The 22334-nt window shown below is 49.7% G+C and overlaps 9 protein-coding genes across 9 annotated transcripts; 2 read left to right on the top strand and 7 right to left on the bottom strand.

Annotated features, from left to right (window-relative positions):
• Nucleotides 1-369: 369 nt before the first annotated feature.
• BNA5_1 (Kynureninase (L-kynurenine hydrolase)) lies at nucleotides 370-2415 on the bottom strand. The gene is made up of 2 exons (XM_007813614.2): nucleotides 1971-2415; nucleotides 370-1881 (listed from the first exon to the last, which is right to left on the bottom strand). Exons 1-2 carry the CDS (start codon nucleotides 2155-2157, stop codon nucleotides 578-580), a joined length of 1491 nt encoding a protein of 496 aa, XP_007811805.1. The 5' UTR covers nucleotides 2158-2415; the 3' UTR covers nucleotides 370-577.
• A 626-nt stretch (nucleotides 2416-3041) lies between these two features.
• Nucleotides 3042-4398, top strand: J3458_002357 (uncharacterized protein; the record flags this gene model as incomplete). Its single annotated transcript, XM_007813613.2, has 2 exons — nucleotides 3042-3365; nucleotides 3430-4398. The coding sequence occupies 2 exons, from the start codon at nucleotides 3042-3044 to the stop codon at nucleotides 4396-4398; spliced, it is 1293 nt and encodes a 430-aa protein (XP_007811804.2).
• A 4834-nt stretch (nucleotides 4399-9232) lies between these two features.
• On the bottom strand, nucleotides 9233-10474 carry J3458_002358 (uncharacterized protein; the record flags this gene model as incomplete). Its single annotated transcript, XM_007813611.2, has 1 exon — nucleotides 9233-10474. The coding sequence occupies one exon, from the start codon at nucleotides 10472-10474 to the stop codon at nucleotides 9446-9448; it is 1029 nt and encodes a 342-aa protein (XP_007811802.2). The 3' UTR covers nucleotides 9233-9445.
• Nucleotides 10475-13420: 2946 nt separating this feature from the next.
• On the bottom strand, nucleotides 13421-13674 carry J3458_002359 (uncharacterized protein; the record flags this gene model as incomplete). The annotated part of the gene is made up of 2 exons (XM_007817962.2): nucleotides 13421-13486; nucleotides 13567-13674. 2 exons carry the CDS (start codon nucleotides 13672-13674, stop codon nucleotides 13421-13423), a joined length of 174 nt encoding a protein of 57 aa, XP_007816153.2.
• Nucleotides 13675-15550: 1876 nt separating this feature from the next.
• On the top strand, nucleotides 15551-15853 carry J3458_002360 (uncharacterized protein; the record flags this gene model as incomplete). The annotated part of the gene is made up of 1 exon (XM_066117264.1): nucleotides 15551-15853. The coding sequence occupies one exon, from the start codon at nucleotides 15551-15553 to the stop codon at nucleotides 15851-15853; it is 303 nt and encodes a 100-aa protein (XP_065979156.1).
• Nucleotides 15854-16798: 945 nt separating this feature from the next.
• J3458_002361 (uncharacterized protein) lies at nucleotides 16799-17755 on the bottom strand. Its single transcript, XM_007817964.2, has 2 exons — nucleotides 17591-17755; nucleotides 16799-17530 (listed from the first exon to the last, which is right to left on the bottom strand). The coding sequence occupies exons 1-2, from the start codon at nucleotides 17658-17660 to the stop codon at nucleotides 17208-17210; spliced, it is 393 nt and encodes a 130-aa protein (XP_007816155.1). The 5' UTR covers nucleotides 17661-17755; the 3' UTR covers nucleotides 16799-17207.
• Nucleotides 17756-18359: 604 nt separating this feature from the next.
• J3458_002362 (uncharacterized protein) lies at nucleotides 18360-18818 on the bottom strand (the record flags this gene model as incomplete). Its single annotated transcript, XM_007817965.2, has 1 exon — nucleotides 18360-18818. The coding sequence occupies one exon, from the start codon at nucleotides 18816-18818 to the stop codon at nucleotides 18360-18362; it is 459 nt and encodes a 152-aa protein (XP_007816156.2).
• A 139-nt stretch (nucleotides 18819-18957) lies between these two features.
• Nucleotides 18958-19416, bottom strand: PDC1_1 (Pyruvate decarboxylase 1; the record flags this gene model as incomplete). The annotated part of the gene is made up of 1 exon (XM_066117265.1): nucleotides 18958-19416. One exon carries the CDS (start codon nucleotides 19414-19416, stop codon nucleotides 18958-18960), a length of 459 nt encoding a protein of 152 aa, XP_065979157.1.
• Nucleotides 19417-21146: 1730 nt separating this feature from the next.
• On the bottom strand, nucleotides 21147-21576 carry J3458_002364 (uncharacterized protein; the record flags this gene model as incomplete). Its single annotated transcript, XM_066117266.1, has 2 exons — nucleotides 21147-21374; nucleotides 21436-21576. The coding sequence occupies 2 exons, from the start codon at nucleotides 21574-21576 to the stop codon at nucleotides 21147-21149; spliced, it is 369 nt and encodes a 122-aa protein (XP_065979158.1).
• Between the last annotated feature and the right edge of the window lie 758 nt (nucleotides 21577-22334).

A 22334-nucleotide genomic window follows, 5' to 3' on the forward strand; every position in this document is an offset into this window, starting at 1 on the left:
GCGTTGGACGCCAAGGACCCTGGTCTCACTCCGAATGAAGGTTTTGCAGGTTCTGGCAAGTTGAATTGGGACATGTGTAGGTTCTCGGCTGGTCTTGGCCAAGTCGGCGTGTGTCTTTAACTGCTTTTTTTTTCTATTATCGTAGATGATGTTGACAAGTTTGCCGACTCACCGATTACGATTCGGGTTGTTGCACGCCCATTCAAGGACGAGGAACTGCTGAATGTGTCCGAGGTGGTAGATGGCGTCATCAATGCTTGACTTTACATAGGAGTCGCCTTTCTTTGACTATTCCTTGACAGGATATGTTTCTGTCGTACGCATATGAACCTATATGTCTCAATGACTTGGAGAGCAATCGGCCAGGTGCAGGTATGTTACTGTTGTAGCAGGGAAAAAAAAAACAACAACAACAACGGTGGAGTTTCATTGAGCCTGCTCCCGAGATAAGCACCACAGCGCCTCACACGCACCAGACTCATCTTACATGCACCATGTTCGTCGGCGGGTCTTGACCAATACATCATGTTGCAGGGCTTATGCTCGTAATGCCATACTATTCTATAAATCATCGCATCTACAGCCCCAACGCCCCCCTTAAAACCTGCATGTAAGCCCACACGTCCTCAAACCGGGTATACAGAGGAACAGGCGCGACCCGAATGACATTAGGCTTGCGCTTGTCGCAAATGGCGCCGTTTTCTTCCAAGGCCTGCGAGACCTTCTCCAGCAGGCCGTCCCTCAAAAGCACGCTGAGCTGGGTGCCGCGCTGGAGAGGATCCCGGGGCGTGAGGACGGTGAATATGGGCGCGGCATCGCCCTTGGTCTCCTCCAGCATCTGGTCCAGCAGCAGCTCGGCGTAGGCCGTCAGGACGAGGGCCTTGGAGCGCAGGTCGCGCATGCAGGTCTTGTTGAACACCGACAGGGCGCCCGACAGCGCCGCCAGGTCGATGGCCGAAGGGTTGGAGAGCTGGTAGCCCGCCGCGCCGGGGGTGGGCACAAACGTGTTGTCCATGTTGAAGCGGACGCTCTTGTCGCCGCCGTACCAGCCCGCCAGGCGAGGGCGGTACGAGGGCCTGCCCGAGCCGCCGGCCCATTCGACCTGGCCGTGCCTCTCGTGCACGTACGCGCCGGCTATGGAGCCGGGTCCGGCGTTGATGTACTTGTACGTGCACCAGCAGGCAAAGTCGACGTCCCAGTCGTGGAGCCTCAGCTCGACGTTGCCGGCGGCGTGAGCCAGGTCCCAGCCGACGACGATGCCGCGCTCCTTGGCGTAGGCTGTGATCCTGGCCATGTCGAATAGCTGGCCCGAGTAGTACTGGATGCCGGGCAGGAGGAGGAGGGCGGTCTCTTGGGCGTGCTCGTCGATGGTCCGGAGGATCTTCTCTGTGGGGATCAGGCTGTTCTCGTCTGGCTCGATCTTGACCATGCTCTTGTCGGGGTCGCGGCCGTGCCAGACAACCTGGCTCTCAATGGCGTAGTGATCGCTCGGGAAGGGCTTCCATTCCAGAATAACCTTGTGCCGCTTGGCGGTGGGCTTGTAGAAGCTCGCCATCATGACGTGGAGATTGACGGTGAGCGTGTTCATAATGACGATTTCATGCGGCGAGGCCCCGACAAGATCAGACGACTTCTTGGCACAGTCCTCGGCCATGTCCTGCCACTGCCTCAGGGGCGAGTTGTCCATGTCGGTGAAGTGGCCGTTGACGCCAATCGAAGCCCACGTCTCCAGCTGAGCATTCAGGTAGTCTCGGACAGCTCGGGGCTGAGCGCCGAGAGAGTTGCCAACAAAGTAGAGGCATGGCTTGTCGGCATCTGCCGACTGGCCCCCTGCGCCATTGGTGTTGTGGGTGCCGTTGATGCCATTGTTGGCAGCTTGTCCTAATTTGAACCATGTTAGCAAGGTTTCATCCCGAGCCGCGGTTTCACGGTGTTTTTTTGCATGGATGAGATGATGAGATAGGAGATACCTGGGATCGAGCCATCCAAGGCTCTCTTCTTTAGTGAGCCCTTTGTGGGCAGCACGAACTCATCCCGCAGGTGCTTGAGCTGGTCTTGTGAATCGAGCTTTTGGGCAAAGGCCAAGGTGTTTGCGTCAGCGGGGAACTTGGCGGCTGAGCCGTTCCGCAGCCGATCGACGAAGGCGGCCAGATCCATGGCGATGTGAGGCGTGAGGAGGGCGATGAGGAGTGATGGGGCGGAAGATGGGTTGGGGAAACGAGGCAGTGCGGAGCAGCACAATGGAAGTCGAGAGGGTAATCGAAAGCACTTTATGGTTTCGACGTGGAAGTTTGCTTTCGCCCCCTCCCCTTGGGAGACTTGCCGATGTCTCTAAAAAAAAAGGGACCAATAAATACCGATTTGACTGCGGATGTGCTTCGCTACAGTGGTTGCGGCTGCGAATCCTGACGCAACTGCGCATCGGTGCATCATGTTGGGATAAATGGGCGACCCACACGGAAGTATTTTTTGATTGCCTTGTTCCGTGCTCGCAGGTACGTCCGAGCTTCCGTCATCCGAGTACCGCAACAAGCCGCAAGTCTCCATCCACTGACCAATGGGGTCCCCACACTTTGCCCATTTGGATAGTTGCAGGCAAAATGATTTGCAGGAACCGCTTGGCGTCGCATGGCGGCGATGGCACGGAATGGCACAACGGGCACATGGCCGAGGGGCTGTCGTCACCAGACATGCAGGTCCGGATCGAGTTGGTTTGCCCGGCATCTGCGAGTCATGGCGTGGGAGCAGCGATAGCCTGCCTGCCTTATCATTCCATGCCACTGCGGATCATCACGACGGCTCCGGAGCGGATGCGCGACTCGGATGGCGGAGGAAGAGCCATTGCGCAATACTCGAGACAGCAAACTCTGTCGAGCATAGTAGATTGTATTTCATCTCTGTACATCCCTAATCCGCGTTTGATGTCGTCTTCCACCACAGCTGAAATTTGCTACCAATGGTGGGCTCGTCTCGACATTGCCAAGTGATACCGAGACTATCTATATAGCTACACAACAACGCATCATAGACTGTGACACAGAATGTCACCTCACGCCGTGCTGTCAGGCACCCCCCAGAATGGAAAGCCGACAGTCGACTTGAGCAAATTCGCCGTCACACAAAACGCCTTCCTGCCCGCCACCAGTCCGCCAACCTCGCTCTCCGATTCGTATTATGAGCCCTGGGAGCTCATTGCACAGCATCTGCCAGCATTGACTGGGAGCAACAGAATCCGAGACTCTGTCTGTCAGCTGCCCGTACTATCAACAGATCGTCTTGTATCCGAAGCAGAATGGAGGAGAGCCTATGTCATCTTGGCTTTTATGGCCCATGCGTACATTTGGGGTGGTGAAAAGCCCGAGCAAGTAAGTAATCAAGTTACCTACGCCATCTGTCCGAAGCCAAACCCTGTTAACCTTCACATCTTAGATCCTACCGCCGCAAATCACGGTCCCCTTCTTGCGGGTATCGAGCCATCTCGAAGTGCCCCCAGTATTGACATACGCGGGCGCCAACCTTTGGAACTTCTCTTGCTCCGGGAGTGATTTCACAAACCTTCACAACCTTGCTCTCCCCATTTCATTCACCGGTAGCGAATCGGAATCGTGGTTCTTGCTCATAAGCGTCGCCATGGAAGCCAAGGCAGCAGGCATCCTGCAAACCATGATGGCAGCTCTAGAGGCCGTCAAGACGCGAGACTACCATGTCATCACCTCGGCGCTCGGTGAACTACGCGGCTGCATCGACGGTGTCGGTGCGCTTCTGGAGCGAATGTACGAAAAGTGCGATCCAATGGTCTTTTATCACCAGATCCGGCCCTTCCTAGCGGGAAGCATGAACATGGAAGCCTCTGGACTGCCCGGGGGCGTCTTCTACGACGAAGGGCATGGCAAGGGACAGTGGAGGCAGTACCGCGGCGGCAGCAACGGGCAGAGTTCCCTGGTCCAGTTCTTCGACGTCGTGCTGGGTGTCGAGCATCACACCCACGGTAAGCCGGGACAAAAGAGCTTCCACACAGAAGTCAGGGAGTACATGCCCGGGCCTCATAGGCGCTTTCTGGTGCATGTGGCCAGGATGGGGAGCATACGGGAGCTGGCCCTCGTTGAGCCGGCGACAGCTGAGCAGCGCAGGCTGCGAGAGGCCTACACCGCCGCGACGGACGCCCTGAGTGAGTTCCGAAACAAGCACATCAAGATTGTGACTCGGTACATAATTCTGCCGTCCAGGCAGCCCTGGACGGGAGGATCACGGACCAATCTGGCGAGTTCGTCCTCGTCGCGAAAGGGTGAACAGGGTCTCATGGGCACCGGTGGCACACAGCTGATTCCCTTTTTGAAGACGTCGAGAGATGAGACGTCTGAGGCGGGAAAGCTGGAAAAGGAAAGAGTAGCGTGCTGAACTCTGTCGCATAAGCTGGAGGCGGGTAGAATTTTATGTATATATTCGACAACACCATGGATGATTTATTTAGCGAGACAGGGAAGTAGACTTCGCAGGTGGCAATAGCGTCATGATTCAACACTGCATGATTAGACAAATGTTTACCCTGAATTGGACTTATGGGATGTTTTATACTCTTAGTGTTCCGCCTGGCGATATTGCGTCCGGAGGCGACAACCTCTGCAGGTGTTTCACCCCCAAAACTACTGCGTGATGCGTTGCGGTTCGAGGTGGCCTGCTGCGCTGCTGCCCGATCTCACAGTAGATCTTCACGTGTAGTTACGCGTGCTGATAATATCCTATACCTGGCAGAAATATTCCGGGATACGAATTTATAGGTAGTTTGCGTTTATGGCTTGGGTCCTGCGTTTGCAAGTTGATTCCATGGCAAACCATACCGGAACCCTAGCACGTATTGCCGTATTTTGTGGCAGACGTTGGAAGGAGGAGAAGAGAAAAGTTGAGGACGCTAGAGAATGAGAAGATCTGAGTTTTCATATTTTATTATATCTGATATTGCGTTATTCATGTTTCCTACTCAGCAAAACTAGACTCTTCCAAGAATAACAGCGCGAGTAATTTCAGAGCGGCGTGCATTCTGATTTACAAGTGCACTTTAAGCTCCTTGATATGCAATCAGGTCTCTCTATTTGATAATGAGCTCCAAGTAGTAGATATTGGCATCTCTCTGGAAACTGTATTCCTGTATCTCGTTAATAGCACCGCAAAGACCCCTTCGACCAAGACATAGATACTAGAGCATGAAGGCGGCGAAGCTCTCACCGTCCTTAGCCTTGCAAATAGCCAAGCAGACCAGCCTGCACGCCGACAACAGCCGCATATGTCCCGTGATTCCACTCTTTGCCCCCAATCTGGGCTATGCTCATGAATCCATCAGTGATACACATGGCTAAGCCAGCAACAAGCACGGTCTCCATTAGTTTCTCACTGCCGGTGGACCAAATCAGGGCCATCAGGTAGCTCGCGGCAAGGTCCCGCATGCTGTAGATGCAGAGTAACGATGCGGAGATTTTGCGACGGTCCCCTATCTTTCCAGCTGCTTCGAGGGCATCGTGGCCTCAAAGGACCATTGTAAACTTTGGCAATGTATTGAAAATTTTAAAGTCAAGGGTCAATACCTACTGTTAAGATGGAGAATCTGAGGTGTTGACGATGATCAGACTAAGCGCATTAGAATAATTTTGACCAAGATAAAATGAGTCCATCTATTGGGAGCTGTATGCATGAGCGCTGTATGCATATGACTAGCCCGATTTGGTCGGGGACTCCATAACCCACACCCCTTAGTGTGTTCCACACATAAAAAAATGGCAACGTGTCATTTTCAAAAAACGCGCTCAGTAATAGGTTTAAAATTCAACGGCATCGAGCGGCGGCAGCATTAAAAGAGCCTAATTCGTTTAAAAACGCGATTTCCGGTGTTTTATTTAAAATGCACACATTCTATCAGGCCGGCTATTAATCCGGGCCATCTAGGGGGTTATCGCGAAGACGTGCGATGCGTGATCGTGAGCCTCGCCGCTTGGCACAACAGAATTATTATAATGATTGGTGGAAGGGATAAAAGCAGCCATTTTAATGATCAAAAAATAACAGGAATAGCCGTAGTAAAGGTGTTTAAGAGCTTAGTTGACTGTATTAATGAATTTAATAATGTGGTTGATGATGTTAAAGGAGAGAAAAATTTGCTGTGGCTGCCTTATTATGCGCTGCCAAAAATCTCGCACATCGCGATGCCCTTAATTAGGTCATAACTTAACGCGAAAAAAACGCGAAAATAATGATATATCGCGATTTCCATTTAATCACACGTAAATTACATACGAGGGTGTGGCAGCCTGGATGTGTGTCTATCATGTTATGGGGTGATGTGGGTTACAGCGCTCATGCATACAGCTCCCAATAGATGGACTCGATAAAATAGGGGCGTAGCCCCCTTGTTTTATGGACTTGACTTGAGGTTTTGTTCCTTGGGGAGAGCCGCAGCTACCAAGTAATTCTGCCCCTCGCAAGCCTGCCTGCCGGGCGCGCAGTTGTGACTTGTTGTGACGTATCGCCGACGATACCATTGAGAGCTTTCTGTTTCCCCCAGTCCTTGTAACCCCTGATTCCAGCTTTACAAAACTGCAACTATCCGGCATTGTCGAGCCGATTGGGCGACGATATGGCTGGTTGCGCATCTACTTCAGAGATGGAAGGCACAGCGCCCGCAGCAATGTTATTAGATGTCTCGTAGTTAGTGTCGCAAGGCTCGAGTGCATTCTTCTTCTTCTACAATTTGCCAGGGTTGTGAGAACGTAGGGGTGGCCCGTAATCCACGCCTATATAGAACATCTAAATCCCACGTATTTTTCACGCTGGGCCATCTAATAAGCCAGGGGCGTATCACGAGGCTATGCGAGGCGTAGACGGAATTGTGCGCATGGCATCTCCATTCACCTACAACGTCACCGATAATGAGACAGGTAGAATCATACCAGCCATCCATGGCAAAAGGCAGATCTTGGACAGCACCGTTCGTCCTTTGCACCTCGGGTCAAAAGTGTCGTCTTGACTTCTTCATTTGCTTCGGTTGCTGCGGCCGGGGCATGTATACCGAAACACAGTGGAATCTAATGACATAGCGATATGCCAAGGACAACAAGAGAGGTCTTGCATGTGCGTAAGCCCCGGTCAACAGTTCTTATCATTTGGAGTATCCACTAAGAAAACTTGGAGGCAGCAAGAAGCTCGCCGAACAAGCACCGTGGGAATTTACCAGAACTACTGGCATTATCCAGACCTGTCTACATGAGTTGTCAAGAGAGTCCCTTACTGCACTGCAGCAGCAAACTTTGCCAAGGAGCAAGCACAGTCCACCAGCGCATCGCCAGAAGAGCTCATTCAAAAATGATGGTCGGCTATTCTTGGCCTTAACCCTCGCTTTGTCAGCCCAACAACGACTTCTTTGCCGTCGGAGGCAACTCAATATCAGCAATGAGACTGGTTGGGCTAGCTCGCTCTTCACGACACATGCTGTTGATTGAAGATATCATTGATTTACGTAATGGCTCTCCGAATGACTTCAATGCTCAAGAATGAGAACCATGAGAACGACAATATGTGTCGTTTTGGTCTTGCCGGCAACGAAAATGTCGAGTTTCTTTTACAGGATGCTCAGCCACTACAAGGCGTCTTATCATTTGAGTCGGTCCGGGATATATATCCTTGTACTTCCTCTTCATGAACATCTGATAGCCGCAACATCAAGGAATGTTGCCGCTTACACTATCGTAAACGGCATGGATGTTGCAGTCAAAAATCTCAAAGCGGCCAAGGCGGCGTGGCACGTCGTGTTGTTTGTCTTTGACATTTTGCGCACGAGAATTATCCTCAGCCCAGCCCGAGGAGCAATGCAAGCGGTACTTCAGTATCAGCCTCTATAGTGGCAACAAGTTTCAAGCGGGAAAAATTTCTCAAGATGGGTCGCAGTTCGACGACCTGCGGCTCGCCATTTAACACGCTTGGCAATTTTACCAGGAGGCGATGACGCCCCCCTGAGGTACAGTCGAGATTCTTTTCAGCGCTCATCACGCAGTATGTTGTGGTGTCTTCTTGACAGCAATGTGGCAGAGGCTATACCACGAGTTGTCCCGGTCGAGCACCAGAGTGAAGACATTGACTCCATTCAAGACTGTTATCAGGAACATACTCGAGGGAAAACGTGTGCACGCTGAAGAGTTCTGGAAAAATAGCCACCTAATCTGTCCAACGCTCCCTTCCCTCCTCAACCTCACAGAGGCATATCATCATCATCATCATCAGGGGAACAAACAGCTTTAGCGAGCGAGAAACTCTCCCGCCCAGTCTCCATCTACGTTCCTGGCACTAAAAACCGTGATAAAACCGCTATTAGCGCCCGGTTCGGTTCTGCCGTGACAATGGCCACAATAGCACACGCGGCATGGGCACTCACAATCTCACAATATACCGCCAACCCTGACACACCGTTCGGGGCAACGCTACCTGGCCGAGAAGCCGCAGCTGCCAGGATTCAAAATCCAGAGTCGATCGCGGGCCCGACCATCCCCACAGTTCCGTATCGCACAGTCATTCACTCTTCAGGCTCCGTAGCCGGCTTCTTGGCTGGGATGCAGCGAGACGCTGTCAGTACAGTCTGGTTTGGTCAGCTTGGATTGGAAACGAATCAGCGTCAAGATGAGAGCTGTAGACGGGCGTGCTGCTTTGATAGTATCTTCCAGGTCATGCAAGAAGCCGACCACGGTCGCGGGGTTATAGTAAGACCACCGAGCGACACTAACATGGGCGAGATGATGCGATTCGCATCTACCCAAGTATTTGAGGCCGAACACACTACTGGAGCCCTCAGTGCTAGCTCAAGGAAAATCGGCAGCGGTAACCAGAAAGAATCAGCGCATGATACCTCCGCTTCCGCTACTTACCCGGGTCTGTCGAGTAGGCAGAGGTACCTCGTGGCTCCAGGATATTTATCGCCGCTGGCGTCCGTCATGACTGCCCACGCACCATTTGCAAGAAAGCCACACAAGCCTTCTTGAGATATCCGATGGTCCAGGACGCGAGATGGGCTGCCGAGAGTCTTGACCATGAAAAAGGTTTGCTGAATAGTTTGGAAGCGCCGCAGTGCAAGACGGGGCAAATATACTGGGACAGTGGAAGTTTGATGTGAATATTTATACTACTTAAAAGTTTAGTTAAATAATGAATATAATAGTTATTAAAATAGCCTCAACACATAACCTCTTAGCCTTTAGATAATTCTGCCCCTCGCAGTCAACAGCTCCAACGTGTAAGGGGTGGCGTCAATGGTATTTTTACAAAGTTGAGGCTGTGTTTCCCACTAGAGACGGTATCCAAGCGAGTCCTTCTACCTTGGCCCTACTATTGAAACCTGGGAGCCCCGAAGCAGACAATCTCTGGTCTGGTAGTTTAGGTCTTGGGCTTTTGGTTACTGGACCGGCTGCTTTTACGACTGCCTAACCGGCGCGCAGGTTGGCTCGCCTGCAATGAGACAGAGAGCTGGCCTAGGGTCGTCAATTGCGCCTCCACATTGGTGTTCACAGAATAATCCATGATCACAGTTATCAGCTTTATAACAGCGCTCGCCTTGCTTCTTCTTAGCTGGCTGCTCTTGCCTGACCGGCGCGCAGGTTGGTTCACCTCCGATAAAACAGACGTTTGACTCGTCATCAATGGCGCCTCCGCATGGGTGCTGGCAGAATAATCCATCGTCACATTCATTGACTTGAGAGCAGCGCTCGCCTTGCTTCTTCTTGGCTGGCTGCTCCTGCTTGACCGGGGCGCAGGTTGGTTCACCTCCGATAAGACAGACGTTTGACTCGTCATCAATGGCGCCTCCGCATGGGTGCCGGCAGAATAATCCATCGCCACATTCATTGACTTGAGAGCAGCGCTCGCCCTGCTTCTTCTTGGCTGGCTGCTCTTGCCCGATTGGCCTGCATTTTGGTTCGCCTGCAATGAAACACATGGCTGACTTATAGTTTTCAATTGGGCCTCCACATTGGTGCTCGCAGAATAATCCATCACCACAGTCATCAGCCTCATAACAGCGCTCGCCCTGCTTCTTCTTGGCCGGGGGTGCCTCCTTGTCAACTTTAAAGGGTTGGGAGACTATCCAGGCCTGCCTCTTGCCGTCCTCACAGACAAACGCGGCCCTGTACTCGCCCACGTCTAGGTCGGAGAGGTTAAGCTTGACGTTCCCGATGTCCCTGCCCTTGGTGGGCTTCACGTATGCCCATGCCTTGGGGTCAGCTGCGAAGGAATTACAGGCATCAGCGGGCCAAATGCCAACCCAGGGCGAATAAGGGCCGCACGGAGGGTTGGGGGCAAGGTAATCGATGACGATCTCGGTGGCGGCTAGCCGCTGGTTCACAACCTCGTTTTTGGTTCCATCCATCTGACGGCGGAGGAGGGAAGGTTTGCCGAGGGCCGGCTGTAGGGCGCCCAGGACCACGGCCGCGCTTGACAGGAGCATGATGGAGAGAAGAGAGGGGAGTTGTGGGTATGACGAGAAGCGACAAGTTAAGAAATTGATTGATGCTGGCTGGCAGGTGAGACTACGAGGAGCCTGCGGTCGTCTTTTATATTTTGAAATGTGTCGCTATTTCGCTTTGGCCCGAGGAGACGACTACTTGGCACTTAATATCCCCCGACTCATAACGCCCTTCTGGGCTGACGCCGTACCGGTAAGTGGGGAGCTTGGTCGAGCTCGAGCCTCAAGAGAGTGGCAAGACTCGGCATCGACTTACTCATCTTCGATAAATTAATTCACGCAAAGTGGGAGAAAGAATGGGGGCCTCAAAGCGTGTGGCGAAGATGGTTTCATTGATCCCTAGTACGGAATTTTGACACCATCCTGCTGCTGTCAACTTGAACTGGCGTAGATTATCTAATTGTTCGTGTAATACATTTGTAGTCATGATTCTATGAAAATTAAAGGTGTAAAGGTGTTAAGGAAAGTAATGACGTATTACGAAATTCTTACAAGACAAGTAATACTTCTAGAATATAGTATTGGTATTCCGCGAATTCCGAATTCAGAGACTTGAATACGCAGGGGGGAGGAAAGCCTTGGCATGACACTTGATCCATTATCCGGCCCTATTTGCATCTGATTCCATAAACATTCTGCCAGGGTGCCCCCGCTCACCACGTCTTGATATGTCTAGAACCTATAATATGACAATACTATAGTATTGTGGCTTAGAAATTACGACAATGCTCGTGCGTTAAGGACTGCCAAGAGTCGCGAGCCGGGTTGCGGCCTCGTCTACGGAAAGCCATTGCCCACAGCAACACCGGCCAAGTCAGCAGGGCTAAGAGTCTTGACAAGGCGGGAAAGGGCCGAGAGGCTGCTGCTTCCGGTCAAGACAGCAACGTGGGAGATGTGGAAGACAGCCGCGCTGGGGTTGGGGCGGAGAGCTTGATGGCGAGCTTCACAGCCTTGGCTGTGAGTACGAGGACAATTCGGACAGCGACAGTACCGGGGAGGACGACTGCTATTACCAAAAAGCCAGTACAATACAGCTGACCCCTGTAGGTTTAGCCATGAGTGAGTGACCTGACAAGGGAATTGGTGGGGACTATACACAGGGGCCTTTGAATAATCATAACCCCAGCCTCTTTATTTTTATTAACAACTATTATTATAATATAGGTGAAATAACTGGGGAGGATTAGTGACTTATTAATTCAGTGGAGTTGAAAAAAAAATGAGGGCCAGATAATTATGCAAGATATCTAGGAAGCTACTCCTCGGCCTGGACGGGATCAGCATCTCGATTTTATACTCCGATACTGCCTTTTTATAGCAATAAAGAACTCTAACGATGGATAAGCGGGCGCCACATTGCTCGTTTATGTCGTCGTATGTGGGCTTCATAGCGAGAATGGGACGGAGTTCGGGCGCCTAGCCACCTATACGGCGCATCTCTCTGGGCTTATCTACTGCACGCGTCTTATACACCTAGAAGGGACACTGCCTCGGGTGGCCCATGAGTACCTACGGCATCCGGCTCGGGCAAGACGCGGCCAGCCCAAGCTACTTAGTCAAGTGCGGCGGGATAAGATGTGTGATGGCATCCTGTCGCCTCTTAGAGAGTTTCTCAGCCTAGTGGTATACGGCATAAGTTTAAGTTATGTAGATAGACCAGAGTTTCTCTTCAAGTGGAGCGAAGACGGCAAGGAGATGTTCTGGGACGGCAAGCACCACTTGACCATGGATGGTTTCCGCGCTCTTCTCGCAATAACATTTCCCAGAGGTTCGCTCGCGACCGCTTAACCGACAAGACAGCTGGCCACTCCTCCATGGCAGATCCCGCCAATAGACTTTCTGATGCATATCTCCAGCTTATAAAGAGAGCCGCATCGCCGCCATAAACGGTCCCCTGCGAAGGGACCGCGTGGGCGGCGGCGGAAGGCGCTGGGACACGAAATCTGGTTTACTTGATCTAGGATACGTGATATCTGGTGATGATATATCAGACCAGATAGCGAGCATGCACTACCAGGAGAGTTCTCCACGGTAGTGTAGCTGGCAGACCTAAGATACGTAAGTACCAGACGTTTTCTAACATTACTAAAGTTGACCACCATACCAAGTCCCTGAGTAGCGCCTGAGTCGATGTGTTGTTGTTCAAAATAGCTGTTATCTGCTCGATCTTACTAGATTACTTTGAGTCATTACTTTCTTAACCTCTTTATTATTTCTCAAGGTGTCTTTGCTTTGATACCTTTTAGGACTAGTCTAAACCCTGCAACCCGTTGACAACTAAGTGGCTGGTCCACTTGGTAGTTGACCACAAAGCGCCACATGATGCACGAGACCTCGCGTCGCATCGCCTCGTTTGTGGGAATAGTCACTCGTTTGCTCGAAACGCGTCAACTTTTCCTGTTTCCGTCTTGGGCATTTGGAGAATACGATGCTTCCACCATGGCTCCTTCCCAAGGAAATGACGGCCATGCTGCAAGAGTATGGGTCACCTGGCATCTATCTCTTTACAGAGTCAAGCTAGCCTCCAAAGCCAGGTGGCTTAGAGGAAACGAAAGTCCGGAACCGAGACGAATAAGAAGTACACGGAGGAAGACGTCTCTTTTCTACAAGAGTTGAAGCCTGCGGGAAAGAGCAAGCACACAATTTTGTCTAAATTTCACCGGAGATTTGGTCCAGGCAGAAACATGAATCCGCTCTGGGCAAAGGCAAAGCAGAGCTTGGCTGAAACAGACTCTTGGCCTGCTTTGTCCTTTAACCTTTAACAAAAAAAGTAAACGACGCATGCCAAAAATGCGGCAACACAGAACTGAAGTTAGAGTTGGAGGCTATCATCGCGATTTGTTTTGAGTACTTAGACATTCATTCACCAGCTAAGCAACTAGAGACATGGCAATTGTAATACTAGTGTAATCACGATGAGTCCTCTTATTACTTGCTAGCCAGAGGTTCGCCCTCCTTAATCTTGGCGGCACCATACTTCTCGAGCCGGATTGCCTAGATAGCAATGAAACCAGAAGTTGCCTATGCAGCAGAGAGTGAGTAGAAGCAAGCTGAAAAAAACTGGAACATGTTACTTCTGGACTGAAGCCTTCAAGCGAATCCATAGAAGCTTCCGTCTCCGAGTACAAGTTGCTAGTCTCACTAAACTGGCCTGTGACATAGGCAGTGCCCTTATAGGCCATCATTGGACCGTCCCATTGACGCTCCTCTGGGAAAAGACAATTGAGTTCTCTAGGAACTCCCGCTCAGGGCTGAAGTGCATGACGTATCAAGTCAATAGTATGAACAGAATAGCGCATTGGCCGTCTCTCACCATTTTGAAAGCACTGAGACCACTCAGTAGTGGCGTTACGGTCCCGAGTGTGCGGACCTTGGAGTCAAGCACCAGGGCCTCAAGGTCAATGTGAGCAAGGCGGGCGATTGTTAGTCCGGGGGTATCATAGCTATTAAAATTGATTGATAACGGCTCTTGTCACCTTCAAGCAGGCTTAGTAGCGACCTAGTTAATGATGTATAGAGGTGCAGTGGGACATGAACTGTGCACCCGAGACTTGCTGCCGGGAACACAAGGAGGGGAAACTAACCAGCCACGCGACTTGAGTCCTAGAGAAATTATTAGCATGGTTATCAGTCATTGAAAAGTAACCCAACATGCACCGATGCAAAGATGCTGTGAGACAAGACGACCAGAGATGCACACAACTACTAGGCATCTGAGCAAGGCTGCTTCGGGCTTGTAACCGGTTGAACCACCAAAAGGGACAGTACCGTCCTCTCAGTAGCTGGTCACTGGACATGATATGATCATGCCGACCATACTTTTAGACTAGAGTCCGAGATCGGGTAGGGGCTTTCGCTCTGGCCGGGAACATCGTAGGAATCCGGGTGGCTCCAGTGCGGCTCATCAGGGGCTTTCAAAATTTTCTTGCCCGAACTCTACATCTCGTCCAAGGCAGCCACGTCGTCGTACAAGAATGAAGTTGAACATAGGATCCCTGACTCACATGAACAGTGCATAAGGTTTTCTATATATGGCGGTTAGAGTGTTCTATAGCATACTCTTAGCTGCAACATACCGTCCATCGACCACGGAGCCTTGGTAGTAGATGATACTGGAATATTATCACCAATTCGGATAGTGTGTCTGACGCATCGCGATGCGTTCATGGTGTCTTGCGCGGTTAGTTACGGTTCCCCACCCTAGGTACGATTAAAATATAGTGTTATTAAATGCCTTTTATTTAGCCTTTTTTTTTTTTTTTTTTTTTTTTAAAATTCAATAACGGTGTTAAGACACCCATCTGATTCATTCATAATATTTCTTGATTAAGGCGGTGGCCCGATGACCCCTCACTATGCCGAATCCAAACCATCTCAGCTTAAAGCTTCCCTTTTGTTTAGATCTTCCGCATTGATGACATGAGTCCATTGAAAAGCAGCCCTCCAAGGTCAACATTGACCCAGCTCTGAGCGCCGCCCTCATCCAGAGCAGTGATGATGTTTGTGTGTTGATACGCGAGATAACTGTTATAACAGCAAAATTGTCTCAGGAGCTCATCTGTAGACTGGTTGAAGTTCTTGGTTTAGCGTGCCCTGCCCCATGATGTCACCGCGAACCTCGGAAAGGTCAAGGAGGAATCAGGGAAGTCGGAGGGATAGCTTAGCCACTTGGAAAACTCATCTGCGGCCAAGACCCGGACGCATGTCCATGATATTGTATAATGCGATTTAGTAATAGGCTCCTTGGATGTCATTGGGGCATTGCTATCGGCCAGGATAATCGGGCCTCGTGATCCAGATCCTCAACGCCGAGTATAACGATGGCAGAGTCTTTGCCGTTAGAAAGCGGCTTGACATCATACCCTCGAAACTGGGCTACGTTTTCAGGGATATTCTCAAGAGGGACAATAAAAATCTGGCGACTTCCACCTTTGTATCGCGTGGATTCTCTTCTCCAGACGTCCATCAAAGCTGGAAGAATTTTACTTTGCCGCCGTGACTGAGCTTCGATTAGGTGAGCTAGACCCCTGGGATCCCGAGGAGATCACACCAGACGATATGAGCAGATACGTTAGCTCCTCACGGGGTCTGGTAGAGACCACACAATCCAGCCTTCCCACTGTCCAGATCATCCACGAGTCGGTGCGTGAGTTCTTCCTCAATGCCGGCATTCATGAACTTTGGCCGGACATTGCTCAGACAACTTTCGAGAGCATGAGTCATGAGCGTCTAGCCCATTGCTGCTATCTATACTTCCAGCTCGGGCTTCGAGACTCCAAGAACGACCAAGATGTAAGAGACCTGATGGAAATCCTTCCCGTTGCCCAAGAGATACCCGTTCCTGGAATACTCTACCAATAGCCTACTATATCATATAGGCAGAGCAGCGCTACAGATTCCACAAGACAGTTCCCTCAAGGCCTTCTCTCTCACTGAATGGATCCAAAAGTATAACATGCTTAAGCCCACCTTGATTCCAGAACTGTATAGGCACTCAGCAGATCTGCTGTATATCCTTGCAGATAGAAACTTACCTAGGCTCGTCGAGATGGTACTTGATCAGGACTCGAAAGAAGATGTCAGAGGCCAGAGATATGGGTACCCCCTTTTTGCGGCCTTGGCACCTGGCTACAGAGACGTAGTCAAAGCCCTTCTATTTCGAGGCAGATGCGCTCGAGATTGCGGTTTCCTGGACCAGCTAGAGCACGGACGAGCGGCTCAAACACATGATCAGACGCCCCTTACTGGGGCTGCAGCTGGCGGCCATGAAAGGGCTGTCAAGGTACTCCAAGCAACAAAAGGGGTCGACCTGTCTCCTGGCAGAGATGGTCGCACTCCGCTGTCGTGGGCAGCAGGCAAAGGCCACGTCTCCGCCGTACGGCAGCTCCTGGAAGGCAAAGACGTGGACAAGACGAGAGACCACCACAAGACTCATTGGGGGTAGGGGCTACTAGGCAGCTGGGAATGGATTGACTATTCACAATTAATATCCTGTCAAAAAAAGAGAAATAGGCGGGCACTTGCCGCCGGCCGACCTGGTCACTACGGGTGCCCATGTCGTTCAAGTAAAGCATAGAAACTCTTCGCGCGTGTATATCTGTTCTGTAGATTGTATGTATTGGAACTACTGGAGTGATATTACTAGGGCTACAACATGCTCTAATATCAACATCTCAACTTTTATACTCGTTGGCAACCAAGTGGGCTACCCAGGGCGGTAGAGAACCAGAAGCCGAGAATCACATCACGAAGCGCAAGTATCGAGCAGTCTGGGCTGTAACATCTGAGTTGAGCAAGGGATTTCTTCGCTCCGAGACTATCAGGGCAGAGAAAAGTTAATTCTAAATACCTAGAGCCGTCACAAAATAACATATAGGCCGATATTTACTCAGCTATTTTTGTCACAATGCTCGGCCCATCCACTCGTTGCTGTGGAGAATCTCGGCCGCCATCCCGACTGACGAGCCGATTTCACATGTCAAGTCTACTTCCATTGGTCCGGCTCTCTGCCCGTAAGTCTATTTCAAAGCCACCGCCGGATAAGAGTTGCTGGTTCATGCACGACGACACCAGCCCGTACACAGCACCCCCTGGCCTGTCGTTGTAACAGCTCGAATTCATGGCTTACACGTCATGTTATGATACAAAGAGGTATAACCTGCACTGCCCGAGCCCCCGCTAACGGTCAGTCTCACGTTTTTGTCAAAATATTCGCCTAATTCTTCTTCAATGTGCGAGTGGCCACGACATTGCCAATGACATATTTGACCTTGAGCTTCTCGCCCTCGAGGGAGAAGGTCACAGTGTACGGCTTGTCGCCCTCCTTGTGGAAGACCAAGGCGTCGTCCTGAAGAACGGCTGTGGTCTGCACCATGACGCCATCCAGTCTCTTCTCGGGGAATTCCTTGCCAAGCTCAAACTCGACCTGGTCCGTCTTGAATGTGGTGATGGTCTTGAAGGTGATGACGTCGCCCTCGGCAGAGAACTCAACTGTGGGCGTCTGCGTCTTGGCAGCAGTGCGTAGCAAGAAGCCAATTTCTGTTTTGGCGTTAATTCACCGCTTCAGGAGCCTAGCAACATCAGGAAAAGAAAACGTACTGAGAGCGCCTAGGAAAGCGTCGACATTCTCACACGACTCTTGGGTCCAGCTGCCGTAGAACTTGTCCATTTTGGTATTTGTATTGAGTGCTTTTCTTCGACAAGACGTAAGAAAGGTTATAAAAGTGTCAAATTCACGAATCAAAAGACAGTAAAACTTGCAACTTGGAACGAGGTTAACTGTCTTCCCCAGATTCCCCGCGTCCAGAATGCGGAGAATCCAGGCGCTTAAATACACCACTCGTAGTCAGGAGCCAAGAAAGGGATTCGAGGCACTGCCCATGACATGCCGCGGCACATGTCAAAAGTTTGTGTGCTTTTGTGGCCAAGATCTGGGGCGCTCACCGGGGATTTAACCAAAATGGACAAGGTCCTCCGAGAGGTACTTTCGTTTGTTAGCGTGGACCGCCGTCGGCCCAAGTATCTGCGTAGCCCAGCTTGAACATAATCACAAGCTTTTTTCCTTCATGTGAATCATTGGGTTGAAAGGTGAAGCTGCTCGGTCGGGGGGTTGACACCTTGAGCAACGTGCGCCTAGTAGACTACTTGCAGCGCCTTTGCCGCGTGTAGTTAGGTGAACCAGAATAGTTGGCACAAGGCCACTGACCTTGTTGACTACAATATTTGCAAGATTTCTGATTAAGCTCGCATTGTCTCGGAAGATGTATTACTAGATACCCCTAGCACAGAATTTCACCTCCAGAACATGTCATGTCTCCGGGCCCTTTTGTAGAGGTGAGAAGCCATAAAATAAGAACCCAGGTGCCATCTAATTGACTCTTTCCAGCTCATATTCATCTACAGGCTTGGCATCGGTGAATGTTAGGAGGCCTGTGATGAAGAATGGATCGTCGCCGCCCTCGACGCAATTCGTCAGCCACTTTCTGACGCTGGCGCTTCTGCAGAACTCGCTAAAGAGGTTTTGAGGCTGGGTCAGCTCGTAGATGCGTCCTTCCTTGGAGTGAAGATGAAGGTTGTCCGACTCCGAATGGTGCTTGGTAAAGGTAAGCAAACGAGTGAGTTGCGTGCGTGTTGAAGATTTCATATCCGGGTTGCGGATATAGTTGAACCCCTTTTCCTCTCGAAAGGTAAAATCAGTTTCCTGTTGTAGTGACCGTGGCGGAATATGGGCATCTTGATTCGGTCGTTTAGTATGGAAGATTAGAGTGCCTAGCTTGATATCGTCAAAGTTGTACGGGATGTCCGTAAGGGCATATGTTTCTGGCATAGAGACATGGACATGTGATGAAATTTTCCTTCTTTGTTTTCTTCCTTTTTTTCTTTCTTTCTTTTTTTTTTTTTTTTTTTTTTTTTTTTTTTTTTTTTTTTTTTTTTTGAAAAGGTACTGTCAAGCATTCACGATAAGCTTACGTCTCGATAGTCATGCCGGAACGATTGTTGGCAGCTGCAACATAATGTCCCCACGTAATCAGCTCTTTGCTGCAGTCATCCCGTTCGATACTTGGTCCATCCATGTGTGCTTGTGCCAATTCAATGGCTTCAGAAAACTCCTCGACCGTATCTGCTTTAAGGCCAAGTGCACGTCCTCCTGTGTCAGAAAAGTTGAATGCTTGTACGAGGAGAACGTAGTTCCAATTATAAATCCGATTATATTCCCCGGCGTGAATCTCTGCCTCGATCGTGTACCCTTTATTGTTCATTGGCACTATAATGATGGGTAGGCGATGTCTCACCATCTGAGATATCTCTTGTGCCGTTACTTGCAACGCCCCGTCTCCAATCATGACAATAATTCTTCTTTTGGGCCTCGCAAGCGCGTAGCCAAACAAGGCTGGTATCGACCATCCAATGTGGCCCCATTGCATTTCGATCTCGAATCCAGCTCCGAGCGGAAGTTGCAGTTGCATGCAATTGAACCGCGAATCTCCTGCATCTGCGAAAATAATCATGTCTGGTCCTAAAAGCAACTGTACTCGTCGGGTAACCTCCTTTCTCGTGAGCTCCCCGTATGCTCCATGGCGCTGTAGTGGAATTTCCGGCAACAATGCCGCTGTGTCCGCAGGGCTCCAGCGTTGATCAGTGCGATTCATCTTACCAGATTCTCTGTTGGCATGGCGCGCAAAGGCACGTTTGGCCTCATTTGAGTGGACCCCATTTTACGGAGTCGACCACAGCACGTTGCCGCATATGTCAGACCACCAACCTGCAAGTGCTAACAAATATTGCAAGCCCCTTGAATGGTAGTCGCCGTGTGGTTATATAGACCATGGCACACCTTCTCCAGCGGTTGTCTTGTGATTCTGGATCGCAAGGTCGATTGTGTGTCCAATGGCCCTCGTGTCTGCCTAACAGCCATCTTATCAGATTCCCCTTTAAGTAGGCACATTCTATAAAGTAGATTCAAGAAGCAACGGCCTTCAAGGAGTTGATTCTCAGATTCCCCAAGCTCTCTTCTATAAGCAAGAACAAATATACCAACGGTGTAAGTAAGCTGTTTTGAGGCGTCTCAATGCATTGCTCATCATTAGAGCAGTTAGACGGTGCCTGCCATGTGCAAACTGCTTATCTCGACGACCACATACACGGGCTGTCAAGCTTCGTGTAATACAGTTGATGAGGATGTAATCACCAGTGGCTGTAGCCAGTTCGCTGCGACCGGCGTGCAGTGCGCGAACCCGACCCAGGAGCGCCTGGGCCAAACGAGGAGTTGAATGCAGTGTCCCAGACATAGGGATGAGGGTTACGGCGACAGGAACAACCGTTGAAGCGCGGCTATTAGCAACCTAGACTCGGCTGTCTTAGAGGAGGGAGAGCAGTGGCGGAGATGTCTGTGCATCAAAAGGAGACGAACATGAGCTGTAGTATATGTAGCAAATACGCTCGCGCACGTACGGTTCTATACACAATTAGTCTCTCCAGCTTGAACTAAAGCTTGCACAACTTGTTCTGCCGTAGTAAATCGTCCATCCCAGCAATTTTGAATGACGGTCCCACAGCCCAGGTGATCAGATGCTGGAAAGTCCAGGTTCTCGAAACAACGCTCCACCTCTTCCTCATTAAGTTTGCTATAGGGCTCCTCGCTACCTATAATAAAATACAACAAGGAACCAAGGCTGAAGATATCGTCTGCTTGACTAGGAATATACTCTCGCTCCCATGCCCGCGATTGATATCTTGATCCTGGGGCACTAGTCAAGGCAGTATGCCCTGGAAACGAGCTCCCGGCGAAGTCGCAGATTCGAAGGTCCAAGTTCTTGTCCAAGAGAAGATTCCGAGGCGTGATATCCTAATGGATTACTCCGATGTTATGGAGACTCTCCAGCGCTTGGGCCGCCTGTAAAGCCCATTTTCAACGGGTGTCGGCATCGGTATCGTAATGGTTCCGAAGGTAGGTCTCTAGGTCTCCGTTGGCGTAATCCTCAAGAACCAAAATCTTAGACTTACTATCCCAGTTAATTAGTTTAGGGATGAACGGGCTTGGACCAATAAAGCAATAGACGTTATATTCGTGCTCCATCTTCTGGCGAACTCTCTGTTCCCCCTCGGGGTCGTAAGGGTTCGGGAGGGGGGTTTTAGAGACGTGACCAGTAGGTAGTCACTCTAACAGCGCTGTTGCGTCGCGACGAATGTATTCCCCTTTTCTGACGTAGTATATGTGTCCCTCGGGAACGGGATCTGGGACTCTAAAGGTCGACTCCGGCCAGCCTGGGTGAAGTTTCCGTTCCCATTCACCGGGAATAGGGACATATCGAATCCGTCGCGGGTATTTGGGAGAAGGCGTAGCTTGTGGAGAGTCTTGAACCTCGGCAGAGGACGATTGGTTCTATATATCCCATAGTCAGTACTCAAAATCCATCTGACTTGACATAAGGTCCGATGCTAACCTTGGCCGAGTCTTGCTTGTTGACGTAAGCGGCGGGCACGTCACCATCGAGCAGGCGCGAGATGAATGACCAGACGCCAGTTGCCCGGGGATGGAGTATCGTAAGGAGGAGCTGGAAAAGACACTGGGCGACCGTAAACATGTTAAAACGTCGCCCTGTTCCGTGGTGGTGGTGGAATGTGTATTCAGGAGGATTCGCAGGGGCAAGAATGTCCAGGACGGCGATCGTGTCCGGAACAACGTCAAACCCGGAGAATATGTTCTGTAAGGCTGTTATTCCCGGAATTGGGGTTCATCTTTTAACCTTAATTTTAACGTATAATTTAGTATAATATAGGCGCTAGACTAAATTAGCTAGATATAATATATAAATTTAAGTTAAGACCTAATATTTTATATAAACCTTTATTTATTTTTACTTATAAATTATAATATACTAAGCTAGTAAAGGTAACTTTAATACTTATAAAAGGCTTAAGTATTAAGATTTACGTGAAATCTTTTAAAAATTCTTTATTAAAAATATTAATAATAAATTAATAGTAGCTTTACGTTAGTTTCTATTAATTTAAGGTAATTAAAAATTTTCTTTAAATTAAATAAGCTTATTAATTAGCTTAAACAACCTTTTAATATTAGCTTTTAATAATAATAATAATAGTAATTTAAGGCTTATAATATATATTATAGCGTTTTATAAGGTGTTTTTTACCTTTAAGAAATTATTAGTAATTAAAATAAAAGATAAAATATTAAATAATTTACCTTTTAAAAAGACTTTTTATTACTTTATACTTAAGAGTTAAAATATATAAGCTTAAATAAATTACTATAAAATAGTATAAAGTAATATTTTTACTTTAAATTAGTAAAGTATATATTAATTAAAGTTAAAAAGTT

This window comes from Metarhizium acridum, assembly GCF_019434415.1.
Source record: "Metarhizium acridum strain ARSEF 324 chromosome Unknown scaffold_1, whole genome shotgun sequence".
Taxonomy (NCBI): domain Eukaryota; kingdom Fungi; phylum Ascomycota; class Sordariomycetes; order Hypocreales; family Clavicipitaceae; genus Metarhizium; species Metarhizium acridum.

Excerpts from the sequence above, each read along its gene's own strand:
- BNA5_1 (XM_007813614.2), bottom strand. The coding sequence starts at position 2,157 with ATGGATCTGGCCGCCTTCGTCGATCGGCTGCGGAACGGCTCAGCCGCC. Across the intron at positions 1,882-1,970 it reads CTTGGATGGCTCGATCCCAG|GACAAGCTGCCAACAATGGC; the intron begins GTATCTCCTATC and ends GGTTCAAATTAG.
- J3458_002361 (XM_007817964.2), bottom strand. The coding sequence starts at position 17,660 with ATGGACAAGTTCTACGGCAGCTGGACCCAAGAGTCGTGTGAGAATGTC. Across the intron at positions 17,531-17,590 it reads CGCTTTCCTAGGCGCTCTCA|AAATTGGCTTCTTGCTACGC; the intron begins GTACGTTTTCTT and ends ACGCCAAAACAG.